At 38.7% G+C, this 18,571-nt stretch overlaps 1 protein-coding gene across 7 annotated transcripts in view; it reads right to left on the bottom strand.

Moving 5' to 3' along the window:
* Positions 1-765: 765 nt before the first annotated feature.
* MLLT10 (myeloid/lymphoid or mixed-lineage leukemia; translocated to, 10) overlaps positions 766-18,571 on the bottom strand; it is a 123,189-nt gene continuing 105,383 nt past the window's right edge. For 4 of the 7 annotated variants that reach the window (XM_017817132.1, XM_017817129.1, XM_017817134.1 and 1 more), the window contains 8 exons: positions 18,114-18,186; positions 13,489-13,643; positions 11,468-11,656; positions 10,969-11,057; positions 10,493-10,851; positions 5,477-5,579; positions 4,523-4,738; positions 766-2,392 (listed from right to left, as the gene is read on the bottom strand). In XM_017817132.1, coding sequence (XP_017672621.1) covers positions 2,324-2,392; positions 4,523-4,738; positions 5,477-5,579; positions 10,493-10,851; positions 10,969-11,057; positions 11,468-11,656; positions 13,489-13,643; positions 18,114-18,186 — 1,253 coding nt within the window. In that variant the 3' untranslated portion in view covers positions 766-2,323. The remainder of the gene's footprint in view (positions 2,393-4,522; positions 4,739-5,476; positions 5,580-10,492; positions 10,852-10,968; positions 11,058-11,467; positions 11,657-13,488; positions 13,644-18,113; positions 18,187-18,571) is intronic. The other 3 variants (XM_017817133.1, XM_017817137.1, XM_017817136.1) reach the window with 2 other exon arrangements.

Here is an 18,571-nt window from a genome sequence, read left to right as displayed (position 1 = left end):
TCCCCATTGGAAAATGAAAATATTCAGTACTCAGAACTTGAGCAGATGGAACAACATACAAATGGCACAGGCCTATGGCAACACCATCTTCCTGCTGCTTGTCCCAGAAGCTGCTCTCAGCCTGAGGCTCCCCCTCATTAGCAAGGGGCTAAAAATTGTGAGGAAGCCATAATGTATCTCTTGTCTGCCAAAACCTGGACTGCAACCAGCCTCACATTTTATCTTCAAATGACAGTATGGGAAGGGTCAAATTCTCTTTGCTGCCTGGGAAATTAAAGACCAGGTGTCCCTTCTGTGGACAGTAAGCAAAATTCATGGAAAAAAACACTGAGCTGCTTTTATAGAAAGTACAGTGCAAAGGTTACAGCAACAACCTTGGCCTCCATCACCTGAGCCCCAGCACAGTGCAGACAAAGAACCCATCCCATCCCCACGGAGCTCTCACTGAGTCACTTCAAAACAAACTGGGCCCATTGGACAAGAGCCACTGCAATTCCAGTCATTTCTCTTTGAAGGGTGGAAGCAAAAAACTGACATCAGACCCAGGGCTGCAACTGGGCATTTCTGTCCTGTAAGCAGAACCATCCCTGGACAGTTTTGCAGCTGCACCAGTGTCTCTTGAAAGCAAAAATTTACATGAGCAACATTTTTAAAAACTTGTTGTAATAAAATTTAGTGGCCACGTGCAATTGAAATTCTTCCTTTCTTGTGATGTTAATAGAAACACTCTGTTCTTCTACAAGATTCACATTCACGCAAACCACATACAATGATAAACATTATTAAAGTTTATTAACAAAAGCTTTGTACGTATCTTTTCATACACTTGGAATTTTACATCTAGTCAAAATAACAGCACATTTCCATCTTACCTTTTGTACAAATTGTTACAGAATATCCACCAGTGGGGCGAGTAAGTAAAATAAACCACTGGTTTACTTTTGTAAAGTATCTACAAAAGTGATTTGTGACATTTTTAAAAAATTCCCCAGAACATATAAAAATAAATTATTTTTACTTTTTCAATTAAATCTACTAATTAGAAATATTACAAATCAAAATATCAATGTTTTCTTATGAATTCTTCACAATACAAAACAGATTCACAAAACTTTATTTACAGAAATGAGGTAAGAACTGTGCAATGTTTAACTAAGAAACATATTGCAGAATTAACATGTTCTTCCAAATAAGTACACAGTGGAGGTCTAATTACAGCTGGGTCTTTTCCTCTAATAATTCCCACCTTTATATTGATTAGTGGTCATTACCCCCATATGAACTGTCCTTCACTGCATAGACTCACGCCATGAAATCAGCAACTGCCAGAAGTGTTGTAATGCAAGTTCACCCGTTTCAACCACTGGTAAATTTTAGTGGGAAATATTAACTCACTTTTTTGGTAATTTATTAGTGAAAGTGACCCAGGTAACAATCTGCCTGAGCTCTCTACAGTGGTATAAACACCTCTAGGAAAGGCAGAACATGGCTGCTGGTGCAAGACAGAGTATTCCCGCTGCTAACAAGGACACATCTAGTGCATGATCAGCTGTTTGCAGCCATTTCAACAAAGTGGAGGTAGCAACAGGCACTTGGTTTAGGCCAAACACTACACGAACTTCTTCCCGTGTGGCCTTCTCATCTGGTAAGAAAACTTTGTCACTGGAACCAAACTGGTTCCTTTAAAAACCTCAGAACTCTAAAACCTACACCAAAATTATTAAACTTTGGATTCCATACTGTAACATACTCAAGAAAAACTCCCACTATATAACAATAGGAATTTAAAGGAGTAAAAAGTTCAAAGTCAATTCCCTTATGAGTCAGGTTTCAAAACAGGTGTGTAAAAAAGAAAGGACAAACAGCAAGTCCCGGCTGCCATTAGAAGCTCAGTCTAAAAGGATCTATTGCAACCGCAGCAGCAGATCAGATGGGCTGGGGCTGTTAAATTACTGCTCTGAAACCAAAGCAATGCGTGACTGCAGACAGTTTGTAGCCTTTAAATTCGCAAGATTAGGACTGAAGAGTCAAGTATATGTTCTTCTGTGGTTGAATTTGTACTTAGTACCATCATATTGACAAAATAATTATGATTGGCAGAGTTTTATCTACTTCACAGTCTGAAACATTAAAAAGTACATCCATTTTAGTGCAACAAGAAAGCAAGTGAAAGCCTACCAAAAATATCCGTACGAAAATTATTAACCTCTTGCCGTGCAGTAAGAGTTCCTTGTTGCATTTTTTCAGTCTACAGAAAGGACAGCCGTGGTTTGCAGCCAGGTGAAGTGCTATAACAGCAGGACGTGCAGGTCTCGAGTGTCATTCAAATGTCAACTCTTCTCTGACGCAACTGGTCCAGTTTTATCATTGAGCCTCTGTGTAAGAGAAAATACTTCTACAAATCAGATTATAACATACAGAGCTGAATAAAATTAAATTCATAAAAGTGACAAAACAGATGAGGTTCATTCACTACAGCCATATACATAGTAACTTTTGCATTTGTAAAGAATAAACATGTACTACAGAATAACAAATAGGAAAGGAAAGAATAATTAAAGGAGTAGTCCTGCACTGAAGCAAAGAATGCTAAGGTCACCACAGCCAGCATTAGAAAACATCAGTTTTGCTTCTACTTTCATTCTCACGAGACTGGCTGTTCCTGGCCATGGGTCTCTCCAGAACCACAGGATGGTCCAGGCAAATACCAGGTGACCTCTACTGCATTTTGCCCACCTAGAGGCCTGAAATCTACACTTCCCCATCAGAACAGAAATACAATTTCTGTCTTGCCCTGTCACAGTTATGTTTCTTCCATATATTGCTGCAAAGATTTTCCTGCAGGTATTGAACAGGACCAAGCAAAAACCTCATCTCACTCACTGAGCATTCAGAAATACCTGAAAACCAGTTCCAACTGCAAATGAGATTAAAACGTTCAAACTTTGGCAAATACAGAATTTGTTAAAAAACAGTTCAACAATCCGATGCAACCTGCCTCAACTCTAACCTTAAAAAATATATATAAGCTATTTAAAATAAATTTGTTTCTAAGGTTTTTGTTTGAATTGTTGGAATTATGTACAGCTCACTGCTACAGGAACATAAACTAGAACTGTAATAGCATATTTGTAAAAATATGCCACATTGTACAGACCCAGTAATGGCCATGTCAAAAAGATTCAAAATAAAGTCACATGGAATAGTTTGTTTGGATGCAAACCAAATAGAGGGTCTCAATTCCATTCACTGCTAATTTTTGGAAAATGAGGGGAGATAAATTTTAAACATGCCAGAGCAAACTGTGAACACTTCTAAATGAAGGCCAGGCGTGGAGCCAACCCCTGTGACAGAGCACTTTTGCTCTGGCAGTGACTGGGAGAAGGGACCCGACCACGGCGCTGCCGTTCGCGGTTCAGCTGCAGCACCACAACCAAACCAAACCGAACGTGACAGGGACACTGCTCAAAGCTCAATAAAATAAATGCTCACATAGCTGAGTGGAAGGGAGCTGTTTATAGGAAAAATTGTCTTGAAAATTTAACATTTATGTTTTGTGTCTCACCTACTACTTGGGAAGTACCAAAGAAGCCCAGACTACACTGGGCACTACAGTGCTCCTGAAGTAGCTGGAGGCTTTGGGAGTGGGGAGCAGAGAGGGGACTGATATGTAGCCCAAACTCTCCCTATATGCTTTTGCATACAAGCTCCCTTTTTTCCTCTACCACTGCCACTTGATGTCTTCTCCAAGGAATACTGGAACTTTATGTCTTCCTGCTCTATTCATCTATACATACTTTGTTTTTCCAAGTTCCCTTCATCGTCTCTTATCTTAATTGTATGATCCTTAGAGAATGAATTCTATTTTCTGACTTCTTGAAGAACGAATTCCCATCCTGGGGATGGAGGTTATGGGCAAATACTCAAGATAATGGAATATCTTCGCCAGAAAAGAATGTGTCTTGTTTCTTCTTCTGTCTAGGAAAGGCTTTATTACTCTATCAAGGAAAAGAGCCGCTCAGCTTCCCAGTGTACAGCCTCGTTTTCCCAGGCCAGAGCCAAGATGCACACAGCCCATTCCTAACACACATTCCACCTTCCCAGCTAAGGGCTCCTCAACTCTCAAGTCATCACCTAATCTCTGCAGCTCCACAGTGCCTGAGGCCTGGCCAGGGCAAACTCGCCAAGTAAGGGGATAAAAGGAATGATCCACAAAACAGTGGACAAACTGGGGAAGATGGGGTGAGGAGGACTAGGGCTGCAGTTGTAACTACAAGGGGAAGGCAAGGGTCACTGGATTGGTGTCTTGATCCAGAGAAGCAAGAGTGTGCAGCAGACAGGTTCGGAGTGACTACAAGTTCACAGAGTTCTGAGCCTCATTAAGTGCAGCCCATGGCTCAAGAAAAAATAAATGAAGAAAAAAATCCACCATCCTTGGTTTGTGAAAACAGGCACATAACCTGCTTCTTTTGGTTACCTCCTGGAGGTACTGCATTGAAAGTGAGGTGAGAAGGATACTTACTGTCACCTTCTGAGCTGCGTTATCTCCATGAATTGTAAGGAATGGGTTGGTAGCAGCTGCATTAAGTGGTGAGGCCTGTGTGCCTGAGAGTAAGTTGTTTATGGGTATCTGTGCTCCTCCAGTAATCTGCAATTGCTGTACTTCAGATTGATGGTGTTGGTGATGGTGATGGTGATGTTGCTGCTGTACTAATTGATACAAAAGGGCCTGATGTTCCTTGAGTAATATGAGGAGAGGGAGGAGGAAGGAAAAAAAAAATCAATAATTAATTACTGAAAAATAGCTCCTCCCTGGGTTTCTGCTTATCCAGATCTTCAGTCAGGGCAACCCTTAACCTAATCCCAGCTAATTTAGGTTACACTAATGAAGTTCCATGAGACTGGGGGAAAGGGAAGAATCCTCTAAGATTTCCTGAAATCAGTAGCTCAGCAGAAGCTCAGCTAAGCCTGCTGGCTTCATCAGGCCTGTCAGAACAAACATACCATGTGCTAAAACTACCCAATTAACAATACAAATAGTCAAACCAGTTACCTACTGGCCTATATGAATACTGCAAACAGAGCAAAGACAGCTCACGAAATGATATCCAAAAATCTTTTGCTAGTGTTCTAGTGGAATCAGAGAATAGTTCCCAGGATATTGTTAAGAATCCATACACGTTCCCAAACTCTGCTACCCACAGCTGATGCTGAGACAAGCCTCCATGTCCACATAGGACAAAATGAAACTGAAGGCACTAGCAAATGATTCTTCTAGCCATACACACAGCCCAATAACATCCTGTCATTTAACATGACTATCATCAAAAAGGTTGAAGCAACTGAAAGACTAAAATATTATCAAAGCCTTTAATATCAAGTTAAACACATTTCTAGTATGTCTATTAGGCTGAAGAGTTTTTCCATGCCTTAGAATACAACAGAGCAATAAATCATGATTAACTGGAAAACTTACTGATGTGAGTTGCTGGGTACTTAGTAATTGCTGAAATTGCTGGTGCTGTTGATGGAGTAAAAGTTGTCTCTGTTGGTCAGAAAGCAATCCTAGTCCCGAGGCACTGTAGGGTTTGACAGGGTAATACTGTAGTTTATATGAAAGTATGGGAACTTTTTACTTCAACTTTCCATTAAAGCAAAGATGTACACAAACAGAGAGTCCCTATTTAGCATTCTGATTGCATATGGTAAACATTAAATTGTCTGTCTGTCCAGTTGCATTTTGACACATGCCTACACCTTATCACCCCCAAGTCTCATTTATGCTGAGCAACAGCAACATCTTGCCTGTAACGTACGTCTACTCCATGCACATTATTTGAAACTCAGAAAATAATTACCAGTTCTACATTTTTTCCAAATACTTTATGAAGAAAGTCCAGATTTTATATTACAAGACAGCTCTTGCCAATCTTTAACATTTAGTTACCAAGCATTTACTTTGCCTTGGTTTCCTTCTAATTCCCATCCTTTGTGACATTCAAATCTTCCACTCTTCCCAGCCTTGTCTGTAATTTAGCAAGCACCTTCAGTCTGTGGATGCTGCCTCTGCATTTGCCAACTACTTCACTCCCAGTCTCTATTTTCATGCCTGCATATAATTTGCTGCAGATACTTAGGAAACCAGGCAGGGCATAGATCCAGCTGACAACTAGTCTGGAAATAAAGGGTTTCTTCAGCTATGCCAGCTGACTGCAAGACCAACAGCATGAACAAGGGTGTGTCGGGAACACAGGACTAGAAAGACAGCTGGATTCACTCTTTCAGTACCAGCGTTAGCTTCTACTAGTTTAAAACACCCATTAAAATATTAAGGTGTAGTTTCATGGTAGGTTTATCTTGCTATTGAAACATAAGGTATGTCCCTTTCAGCTGTACACTTCTGTCCTCTCCCCTCATAGTGGCTCTTGCACAATGAGCTGCACCTCAAGGGAACTGAGGTGAAACTTAAGCCAATACAAAACACACTAAAATATTACCTATTAATGTAGATGAAGTCACTGTGTGATGCACAAGTGCTTGTACCAGCAAGAAAGTGTGCAGTAGGATGATCAAGAGGATGACAGGATTGCTTGTTGTGATTGGTAATAAGGAATTATTAACTTAAATCAGCCACAAATCCACAGCACTAGGCTACAATCATTTAGCTCCCCAGCACATAATATTTATCTTGCATTTTTACAGTAGCCAGCAGACTGTAGCCCAACTCCAGTGTAATCTGACTTTGTATTAACCAGCCAATATGAAAATGCCCAAAGCATCACCATTCTCTCCTGCTGGGACAGGACAAGCCACGTATGAACTTTGTTTCATACTTCATTTGATGGCCTCAGCCTGGGAAACACCTAGTGGGCTGCACTTTATTTCCTGTAGGGAATGGGAAACCTCTTCCAATGAGAAGGCTATGAAGCAGGATGGGATCCACCCAAGGGTAGTGAGGAAGCTGGTGGAAGTGCTCACAGAGACACTTTCAACTATTTACCAGCAGCCCTGGATGACATGGGGGGGTTCCCAGTTGACTGGAGGCTGAAAAATGTGATGCTCATCTACAGGAAGGGCTGGAAGGAAGACCTGGGAACCACAGGCCTGTCAGCCTGACCTCGGTGCCAGGGAAGGTCATGGAGCAGATCCCCTTAAGTGCCACCACACAGCACGTGCAGGACAATCAGGGGATCAGGCCCAGCCAGCTTGGGTTTGTGAACGGCAGGTCCTGCTTGACCAACCTGATCTCCTTCTGTGACAGAGTGACCTGCTTGATGTATAAAGGATGGGCTGTGGATGTGTCTACCAGGGCTTAGGTAAAGCCTTTGACACTATTTCCCACAGTATTCTGACTAAAATTATCACTGTTTCCTTCTTCTCTTTTTACCTCACTTTTTCTGTATTTTTCTATAAGGGAATGAATCTTCTCAGTTGTTTTTTTTTCATTCTTTTATCCCATTTTTTTTCTCAGACCATGTTTTACCTTTGCACTGCTTTTTTCTGTTGTTCTCCTTTCTCTTTAATCGCTCTGCCTGCCTCTCTTGCTCTGCATTGGCACTTGAAAGAAAATACCCTCAGTCAGCAGCTGAGATCAGTGTTTGGAAACTAAACCGAACCGCAGAAGACAAAACGGTGCAGCTCCCAAGCTTCCCAGAAGAGATGGTTCACTGGATTTCACCGTAAGAGCTTTCTCTAAACCAGATCAACTTGGAATGTAAATTTAATCCTTTTTAGATTCTCATTAAAAGGCACATAATCAGTCTGAAACTCTCCATCCTAGTCTTCTCTGATTGCGAGAATGTAAAGAAACAATCCTATCTCTTTCCTCAAATCACTTAATCTTCCAGTTGTTAGCAATCTGCATTAAGCCATCTTTTTCCCAGAAAAGGATCAAGTATTTTTCTCTGGTGAATGAATGTGGGCTCTTTTACCTACAACTTGAAACTCTCCAGCAGCAGTGTGCAAATCAGTGTTTTTTCACCTCCTGGTGTCCCACAGTTAAGAGTTCACATGAGTAAGGACAACATGCATAAAGGAGTGTTTGTGCATTGGTAAACACTGGCTATTTTTCTACATGAAACTGTTGGAACAGATTCTGAAGCTTGTGAAGTTACTGTAAGAAGCAACTTACAGGAACATCTGGCAAGTCCTTTAATTACAGACCTATACCCGAAAGTTAGAGAGTAAGGCTGAGCTGTCATGTGGCTTTCCAACATCTTGCCCATACTGATTTAAACCCCCTCCAAACTTGACCACTACCACACCATCTAACCAGGCTCAGAGAGCTCACAAGGCCATGGCACCAAACCTTTGTGCCTGCCTGTGCCTATTTAACCTTCCCACCAGGGCAGTGATATCGTGGGGAATTTAACATTAAAGAAATAGTCAACTAGTTGCCACTGAAGCAGCATCAAACTCAAGAGTGACAGGTGTCCCACAGAGTTCCAGAACCAAAGATTTCAACCACTGGAAAATTTTTTTGGTATTTTTTTTTCCCTTCCTTGAAAGTCATCCCAGAGCCTCTTCGCAACTTAGTTCCTTAGTAACAGAAAAGTTTTTTCATATTTTTCACTGAAGCATTTGTAATGGAAGAAACAGGAATGAGGAATGTACATGTCATACCAAAATTATTTTAGCATTAGTTACCATTAGTGCTTGCTCAGCCTGAACTTTTTTCTTCTAAATATAAAACCAGAAAACTCAGAGAAAATGGGGCTAATTGTGAAACACCTCAAAAGGAAGAGGGCCCGGGAAATAATCTGGGTGAGCTCAATAAAGGAGAGAATTGTGTAAAAAGCGCACTTTTAAATTTAATATAAACGTTAATTTTAAATTAGTATTATTGAGGGCGTGGTGCAGAAAGAGATCATGCAAGAACAGAAACAGAGAAGTGGAAGTGCTGGCAGAGTTGTACATCATAAGCTTGTAGCAGAAAATAGGAAATCATTGGGAGTATTCCAGACTCTACTAAAAGTCAGAATGAGAGCTTATGAAGAGGATACTAGTTGCAGTATTTTGCATGAATTGGAGCATTCTACTACTAGGCTACACATTGAAGACTTAAATTGGTTAAGATGGATATTAAAAAAGAAACAAGAGAACTTCTGCAATATAAAAAATTGGAAGTAAATCATCAGTGTATGAAATCATTTGAGAAAACAGTGGCATGTCTGGTATTTAGCATAACCAATATATTCTGGCAGTAGTGAAAGTGGAAAGCATTATGCAACTGGTTAATATTATTGATTTTGTCTAGTATTTCTCTCTCCTCACACTTTTGGGGAGAGTAATGCAAAAATTCTGTTTTTCACAAACCTCTGATACTCAAGAAAGAAGACAGCTGTTCATTAACAAAATGTCTTTTGTTTAACCTATGGAACCTCATGTTCATATATGATATAAACTATGAAAAATATAGGCTCCTCAGTAAAAATATAACACATCCAAACAACGGGATACACTTGAAAGTATCAGATTTTATGAGCCTACTGAAGCAATACCACACAATTATATGGTACATGAATATTCAGGAGCTGCCAACCCAACAGCAAGGAAAGAAACTGAAAAAAGAAGCGGAAAAACTAGGGATCTTTTGCATCATTTCAATCACATATGCCTTTTTTTGGTGGCTAATCCATCATAATCTCCAAAAATAAACTACTTAACGACAAGTAATCCACTCCCTATTTGCAGGCATTTCTTTCTACATAGAACCTGTATTTCTCCTTCCTAAGCAAAGGACAATACAAGGGGTGGGGGGAAGGGCAGCAGGCAGAATGAGTTGGCCCAGGCTCTGCTCTATCCCAAAATACTTCCAGACCAAGAAGTCCATTCCCCCTCCTGGAAAGCAGCTGTCTCCTTTTGTTACCCATTTGCCTTGCAGCTCAAGCAGCAGCAGTTCATGCTACTGAGGGTACCTGGTTTTGGTGAGGGGCTGTTATGAATACTCACACATGAATCTTTTTATGCATTTAGAAATCCTTCACACCACTTGAAAAACTAATTTTGTTGGGTTTGGAGTCAGTGCAGGCAACTGAAAACACCACGCAACTGTATTACAACTCTGGTTAGTTATGCCTATTACATCTTGAATTACACGACCACATACTCTTCTTCTCCTTTTCCCCCTCCCCCGTTCTTACTGCAACAAATGGTAGCTTTTCCAGTGCTCCTTTAATCCTGGAAGAACAATTGTCAGGATAAAGACTATTGTTTTCTGAACTAAAAAAATGAGCTGAAGAACATTTACATAATTACATTTGTTTGGGAATGTGACTTGATTAAAAAAATGGGAATAAACGGACACAAAATTCCCAAAAGCTAAAGAGAAAACTGTTTGTGCTTCCATTAAATCCTCACTTTCATTCGCAGATCAGGAGCAGAACAATTACAGGCTAAGGAAGAAACTACCTACAGAGTAAGATGAAAAACACATGTAACGTGAACAACAGAAGGAACTATCAAGAAAAACGTAAAATCAGCAAATTCTTACCTGTTATTTAGTGTGGTTGGCAGAGGATGAGTTGCATTGGGTGGCACAGTTGCATGAGTGAGAGAAGGGTTCTGTGATATTGTTGCTGGGGTCTGAATTACCCCATTTAAAGCCCCTACAATTCCATTGATTGCCAGCTGGCTGGCTGGCAGTGCTCCAATTATTCCACCCACACCAGGCACTGCAGGAATGGTGGAGGTTACAGTCTGCATACCACTAGCCAGTGCCCCCACTGTCACACCATTGACCTGCTGAACTCCGGTGACTCCCGAGCCTTGCTGGGCCGGACTCTGCCCAGCAGGTGGTGGAGTGGAAAGCGCTGATGAACTGCTGGTGCTTTGTCCGCTGGAGGTTATCTCCTGGTGTCAAAACAAACAACAAAACTCCCTCAGCTGCTTAAAATTTTACCTAACAGCACAATGCAAGGACTAGGATGAGTACTTGTAAGAAGTTCAGAAGAAAGAAATAAAAATTACCTGATTTAATACTGGAAGAGAATTGTCCGGTAAAAAACTGTTTCCCAGATGAGGGCTTTTACTGCTGTTCAAGGAATCAGTACTAGGTGCTAAAGTAATTATTTCAAAAAACACACAGTGGTTACATTTCTGTAACATGTAAAAAGATTCGAAATAATTATTTCAAAATAATGTCAAAGGTAAACATAGAAAATGTAAAGTCAACCTTAAAATCGCTGCTGAATAGTAAAATATTAACTAAGTAATTGGTGAATCAACTGATTCAAACAGATGTGCTCCAGACTGAAGTAAAAGAGAAACTGCACTGAAACAAGTAGTAATGGTTCAGATAAATAAACCAATTGACTTTTAAACATTTAAACACATCAGCAAATACTTGGTCTATATTCATCCTACATGTATATGCATCTCCCATCGATGGCATGTGTGGATGAAACAGATATTTCATATAAATACACGATCAAATGACTTTGACACTTTAATAATCTCCTCTACTTACGTGCTTGGACTGGAAAGGCATGTACTTGATGAGAGGGGCTGGGATTTGAAGTTATTGTTGGAAAGGGCACCGAGAGCTGTGCATTGAGAAGCTGAAGCCGTTCCTTCTTAGCGGTCAGATTCTTTATCTGTTCTTCCAACCGCCTATTTTCAACCTGAAGTTGGTGTAATGATTTAAGCATTCCTAAAACTAAGACAAAAATGCACATATTTCACAACAGATTCAATGAGCGAATAACATCTTCACTTGGTTTTAGTTTCTGTATTACATTAAGACTAGCATTAAATCATATGTGAAAATACAAATAAAATTAAAAGTTTGACTTTTACTGGGAAGATTGAAGATCTATTTTGTGTAATTTAAAGTGCAGAAAAAAGTACATAGCATGTGATAGTAATTCTGGAATACATCTACACCCTGGCTTAAATACTGATAAAGCAGCATCATTAGGGCTAGCATTCATTTTAAGCAAACAGCAGTACATGATAACTTATCCCCAAATTAGACTATAAAATTTGTTGTATTTTAGTAGCACAGGTTAACTGCATAGTTGTGAAAAATCCAGTTCAGCTGCAGTATTAGGAATATTAAGCATTATAAAACAGAAAAGATTGACAAGTATGCATTCAACTAATAAATACAGGCAACCAGCAACATTTATATAAAAACAATCAAGTTTGTGAAAAGGGAGTTTTTCTGCATGAATGCCTTGTACAGTGAATCCTAAACGTATAGAAACAATGAAAAAAAAAAGTGATCCAACGTGAACAAGTTCTCCGGGCCCACCTTGCTGGAGCCGTGAGCAGCGATCTCGGAATCCCCCAGCAGGGAGCACTCTGTGAGCACCGCACTTACCCCCCGCCTTTTGCATAACAAGGGCATCACCTTCTGTACTAACCTGATTTTTACCAAGCACAGTTTTCTCAAACTCCGATTTGGTTTCAGAACTTGGATTTCCCAGCTAGTACTGGAGTGCGACTGTAAAGCCACAGGGAGAGCCTTTTTTTTTAAAATTCTAAACTGTATTTGTTTAACATGACCTCTGGGCCTACTACAGACATAAGTCTACTGGTATAGGCACATCTGGTCATTTCCCAAGGATTTAGCTTTTATCCCTCCTCTTCAAGAACATACAAAGGAACCCTCAGTGAGCTCAAATGAGATGCAATAAGACTTAGCTAAACCTGTCCTCCAGCTATCATGTTTAAAGGATTATCCCTGCATGAATTTCCTCACAATTAGCATTTTTGTCAGGATACCATTCATAAAAATACTAACTAGATATCGCTTTACATTACCAACGAGAAGAATAATATGTTCAATAAAACACAAAGCCTAACCTGGAATCAAAAAAATTTTTAACATAGTCAATGATTGTCTTTGATACTGATATATTGTTGAATATGGAGACCCACGTGATCTCCTGATCACTTATGCTTTTAATGTATTCATTCTTGGACTATTCCACTCTATTAAACATAACTTGAAAAATCATATTTGCTTGCTTTGAGAACTTCACAAGAAAGGCAGAACATCATAAAGACAAGAAAGCTCAGTAGGATACCTTTCTTAACATTTGTAAATATTTTCTTTTCAAGCAGCAACAGAAGTAGGCAGTTTAGATGTAAAAATGAAATACAGAACAATAAAAAATCATTATGCCAATTTATATCACACAATATAAAGAAAAATGGGGAACTGTACTACCATATTTACACTAGTGGATCTAAGAGTTCAGAATTCTTTTTCAAACCCTGCAGCTGACCAGCTGGATCTGCAAGTTACTTGCTCTTGCTTGACACAATTTCTCCATCCATAAAAGCGTAGATAGCCACAGAGAAGTCGTTTGTCACCTACTGATGCCACGTGCTGCATTAAGAACTGTGTTAGAACTATACACCACAGTTATATTTCAATTCACAACAGCAAATAAATTTTGTTAAAATTCTTGGACAAGCACGGAATAGCAGCTCTGAGTAACAGTTAACAAAAGCCATAATAAACAGATTGTGAGTACTTACTGTCACTGGGGGTGCCTTGCTCTAATAAAAACTGTTGTCCTTCACTCCACTGCCTCTCCAGAAGCTGTTCTATGCTGGCTGCTACTGGGGGCAAATTCTCCCCACAACTGTTCCCTGATTGATCATAGCGAATCTGCAAGCTGCTCACAGGGGATCTGTTGAAAATATTGCAATTTATTGTTTAAAGAAAAGAATGAAAGGAAACGCGTTGGAAAAAGGCTGTTGAAACTTCTTATTTTATATCAGCCCTTAGCACCTACGTATCTTATGTTTCCAAGACTAAGTTAATTCATCAACATCACTAAGAAATCCTAGTTCACACAATGGCAGTGCTTTAATAAAAAAAAGATGTATTATTACAGTGTGAGAATTTATACTGAGAAAGCACATAACCTCTTCTTGCATACAAACTAACAAAATACTAACTGACAAATAGCATTGAATTAAATTATACAACATGCACTTCTACAGCAGGAAATCATTATATATATGGATACACAGGGCACCTGTCTTTGGTAGGTGGGGGGGAAAACAACGACCACCAAACTTCAAACCTTTCCTAGAGAAAACTGGGGAAAATAAAACCCGTTTATTAAAATCAGTACAATGCAAGGCCATATATAATTCCACTAACTAATTGTTCTAAAAACAATAATGTAAATCCAGATTTTTGAGGGACTATGTGAAAACACTATTTCACAAGGGATGCAATGAAAGTTGTGTTATCCTCTGCCTGTTCTGTGCACACTTAATATACCTCCTTTTCCATTCATAATCACATATAGTTCAAGGAATAATCCCCTTGCCACGTCCTTTCTCATTCAGGAGAAAACTAATGGCCATTGAGAAAGACGGGTATCTCTCCCAGGTCCTACGAGAAGACTTCTTTAGCATTGGATGGTAAAACTCAACTTGTGAGCAAAACCAGATGTTTGGTGTATTTCTGACTCAGGCTTCTGGTCTCATGTATGCATGGTCCCATTCCTCACACAGGATCAACACCAAAGCCCACTAAAAGCTGGTTGTTGGGTTTGTTGTCAGTTGTTTGGGGTTTTTTTTTAGTCAACTCCAGTGAGCTCAGATTCTCATATATTACTTATTACCATGAGCAACTGGTGCCATCCCGGGGTCACAGCCGTACTGTTTACCCGTAGTGGAGACTTACCAACAAGGCCACCACAGTCCCAGTACAGGATAACATAGAGAGCTCAGGAAATCGGTGTGTTAATTATGATTACCGTAATAAGCAGTGGTCACAGCACATTAGCTACCTAATGACTGTCAAGCATTTTGTAGGCACCGGAGCAAAGCGATTTTTACGAGAAAAGGTTATAAGTAGGTGACTTAAGAGCTGTGTAAGTATTTATAAATAATTCCTCTTTTCCATACAGAATGAAAGTAAAGCACTTGTTAAAACAAAAGCCCTGATGAATGAGTAACCAGGGTGGTGTTTTTTGACAAGAGATGACAACAGCATTTAACAGTTCAGCACAGACATGGCAAAACCAGCCTTAAGACTGGCTGTTTACAGGACATGCTGAAGCTATAAGAAGGAAGGCTTATGCCTACACTTACACTCCACACAAACAATGCACTTTAAAAAAACTCGAAACAAGAAAACCAAAACCAAATACAGAAAACCACCAATCAACTCCCCGAGCAACTTCTCTCTCTCTGTCTGCATGCTTCTGAAGGGTGCATAATGCTACTCTAACAGATTGCGCTGTTTGAATTATAAATCACCAACAAAATTCTTCCTGGGCTTTGTACTGTTTCCTATCAATTTCAAAAAGGTAGAAACAAAGCAATACATGACTGTATAACTTCTGCAATCCTTCACTGGAAGCCTGTACAGGAGAAGAATAAAAAAAAAATAAAATCTAGATTTCTATGTATTGCAACATTAGTCAATCCATCATCTTCCAAATGAACCCCTACCTCATCCTTTAGATACGATATGGTTCCTGCACACCAGAGTTGAATCCTTATTCCAAATAGCATTTGATCATAGTTTCCAACAGGATTATAAACGTGCTGCCTGCACTGATACGATGCCGTCACGGGAATTCTGTGTTTCGTACCATGCTTGCTTTCACAAATGTATTTTGTTTAAATTTGGGGTAGAGTTACTCATAATATTAGAGCATTAATTGGAAACAATAGTGCATTTAGATATAAGCACACATACAGATTTCAATGCAGGTATCACACAGCACATTTAAATCTAAGGTTAACTACAGGGTAGAAAAAAGTTTAAGTGCTACCTTGGGAAAAGCAGTAATTCCTTTGCAAAATGGAAACAGCTCACATATACCAGGTATATTTATATTTCTCATATATTTATGTATATTAAAAGTTAAAATACGACAGCTTAAACATCAAACACTGTGGTTATATTGGGGTACAAAGATACAACAATGTGAATTGGAAATGACCATACAAGCTCATGAGTCACATATGTCTTCTCCAAAGAGCTGCAATCAACTGCATCATCAACAGCAAACGAATGTTTCTGCAAGTGTTTTTGTTTTAAGCAACTCACTGAAAATCACATGGTTCTTTAGGAGAAGTGTATTATTTATGTATCTCATAAGCTTCAAAAGGAACAGTCAGAACTTGCAGCAAAATAATTTTAATAGATGAAGCAGGTAACAGAGTTGCAAAGTTTCCAGATAGCAGATTTCTTAAATTAGCTTTTTATTCATTATAAACCATATTTTAAGTAATCAGTTACTTATTTATTGAAGTGGGGAAGGTGGGAAGTTACCTACACATTTCGGAAACGTTGACATACGTGTAATCTTTTTTATCGCCCAAACCAGGGGTGAAATTTGCTGACTACTGAACTTAACTGAATGAGTTTCTAAAGTTTTTTAAATTTTTTCCATGCTAGGTAATTCAGACTTAAGTTTTTCCATCTCTGAATTCTGTAACAGCAGCAATTCCTCCCCCTTCTTCTGTCACCCAGCACTCCCCATCCCCTCCCATTTTTAGCTTGCTTTTGAACAATCCGACTGCCAAGCAAAATCTGTCTGCTCTTTGTGAAGTGCTTCAGCTTCCATACACTGCAGGAAGCTTTGCCATTGTGGACTGATGTGGCCTTCATATCATTCAGTTCTCCTTTACCATCCACATTGAAAACAGGTGGGATTTTACCGTGTAGCAAATACTGGACTGTATATACCGGGAACATACACTCTACAGAAGCCTCATATTTAACAAGTTTACCTACCCAAATATTTGACCAAAAGACAAACTGAACACAACTATGACCTATGCAAATTGTGCAAACACCAAGTCTTTGCATATGAACTAAGAAGGCATTAAAATTCATAATTACCAAAACATGTATGCATAAGAGGACTTCTTAATATATAATCCAAAGTTCTCGAATTTCCTAACTGTTGAGCATTTCAGAGCATCTCTGAACCTCCTTGTCTGTATATATAAATTTATATGCTCAGGTATGTATATGTATTTATAATGAGAAAACAGTCTAAACTCATTTGTAAATTCTCTATTTATTATTTTAGAAGCAACACATATTGGAAAGCTTAAAAGCAAGTTCATGACAAGGTAATCCTAACACCTAAGTATGATAATTGATAATGTCACCCCATCCAGCAAGATGTCTTCTGATTAATTAAGAAATAGAACACAAGATCAACAACACCAGGCATGTACATTAAATTACCTAATTTGGAGATATTTGTTATAAATTACTGTAATAAACACATGCTATAACAATAAAATTCATTATTGCAATGCTATTCCTGTGTAACTACCATTTTTTAGCTATCCTAAAATCCTTTTCAGGATAAAATTCCCATGATCAGTCCCTAAGTAAAAAAAAAATGCAGTAATACCACTATAAAATTTAATTCATATGGGATTTAGTATGGAAAACAAAGCCCTTTAAAAACAAAGATTCACTTAAAATATACAGAAAATACTACTGAAGTATTTAAAACACAATATTGAAATTTTAACAGCAAGTATTTTAAAACAAAATAATGTGATACAGTCCCAGAAGATTTCTTATCTCAAACTTTTCTAGTAGATGTGAATTGCAGCAGAACAAAAAAAGTACTTCTTTTTTCTACAGAGAATTGCTGCATATTTTGAAGTTGTGAGGGAAAGGGAAGAAAATATTTCTTTGAAATTTTTAACTATATTTAATGTCTCACACCATCTTATTTGTGTGATCATTGTTAAGTCTGTGAGATTTTGGAATTTTTGCAAGTATGACTAAAATATGATTGTAGTAACAATTCTGAGGAGATAAGTAGCATACGTGGATTAAATGACAGATAAATCCTTCTAGAGCAAGTCTCCATTTCTTAAGTAAGGGAGTAAACTAACTTACCTAAAAACCTTCATTTGTAAACCTAACTTCAGTTGATATAAAAGTAAATTTCAGCACAATTTTAGCTCTCTGAGCATATTAGGGATTTTTTTTAGAAGGATATATCTATATAAAAATAAAGATATTTATACATGCATGTATACACATTTATATACACAGGCTTTTAAAACACTTTAGTATTACTAGCAAAAAGACAGTGAAGTTTCCAAATCTTAAAACATTTCCTCTGCCTGCACTCTCCAATGTAAATAACGCTTACCGTGGTGAGAGACTTCCTCTGGGTGATCCTCCTCTGCCAACAAGGCTTCGGCTATTATCTCCGAGATCTTGATCTGCAGTGTAAATATTTCACAGCTGATAAATCACCTTTTCTTAGATAAGAGTTTTAATATCTCATGGAGATATTTTAAAAATACCTTATATCTCAACTTCTATCTGTAGTAACTGCTGAAGAGTGAATAAGTAACTAGTTTAAGATTGCTGAACTGTAGCATGTAAGGTGTTGTCCTTACACATTTCTGAGGCTGTACCAGGCCATGGATTATGTTCACTTCTTTCATTCCTTTCAGTTTTACAGCACAGAAGCGTGGTTTGCATTTGCAGTACCCTCCCCTCAGCCACTTTTAATTTGTACGGTGAAAGTAATGAATCACAGCTGTGGACAGCTAATCTGTATGCTTATCACAGCAAATCCTGATGCTCTGTATTTTTTTAACA

This window comes from Lepidothrix coronata, unplaced genomic scaffold (genome assembly GCF_001604755.1).
Source record: "Lepidothrix coronata isolate B3197 unplaced genomic scaffold, Lepidothrix_coronata-1.0 Scaffold59, whole genome shotgun sequence".
In the NCBI taxonomy this organism is placed as follows: Eukaryota; Metazoa; Chordata; class Aves; order Passeriformes; family Pipridae; genus Lepidothrix; species Lepidothrix coronata.
This window is presented reverse-complemented; position numbering and strand designations above follow the sequence as displayed.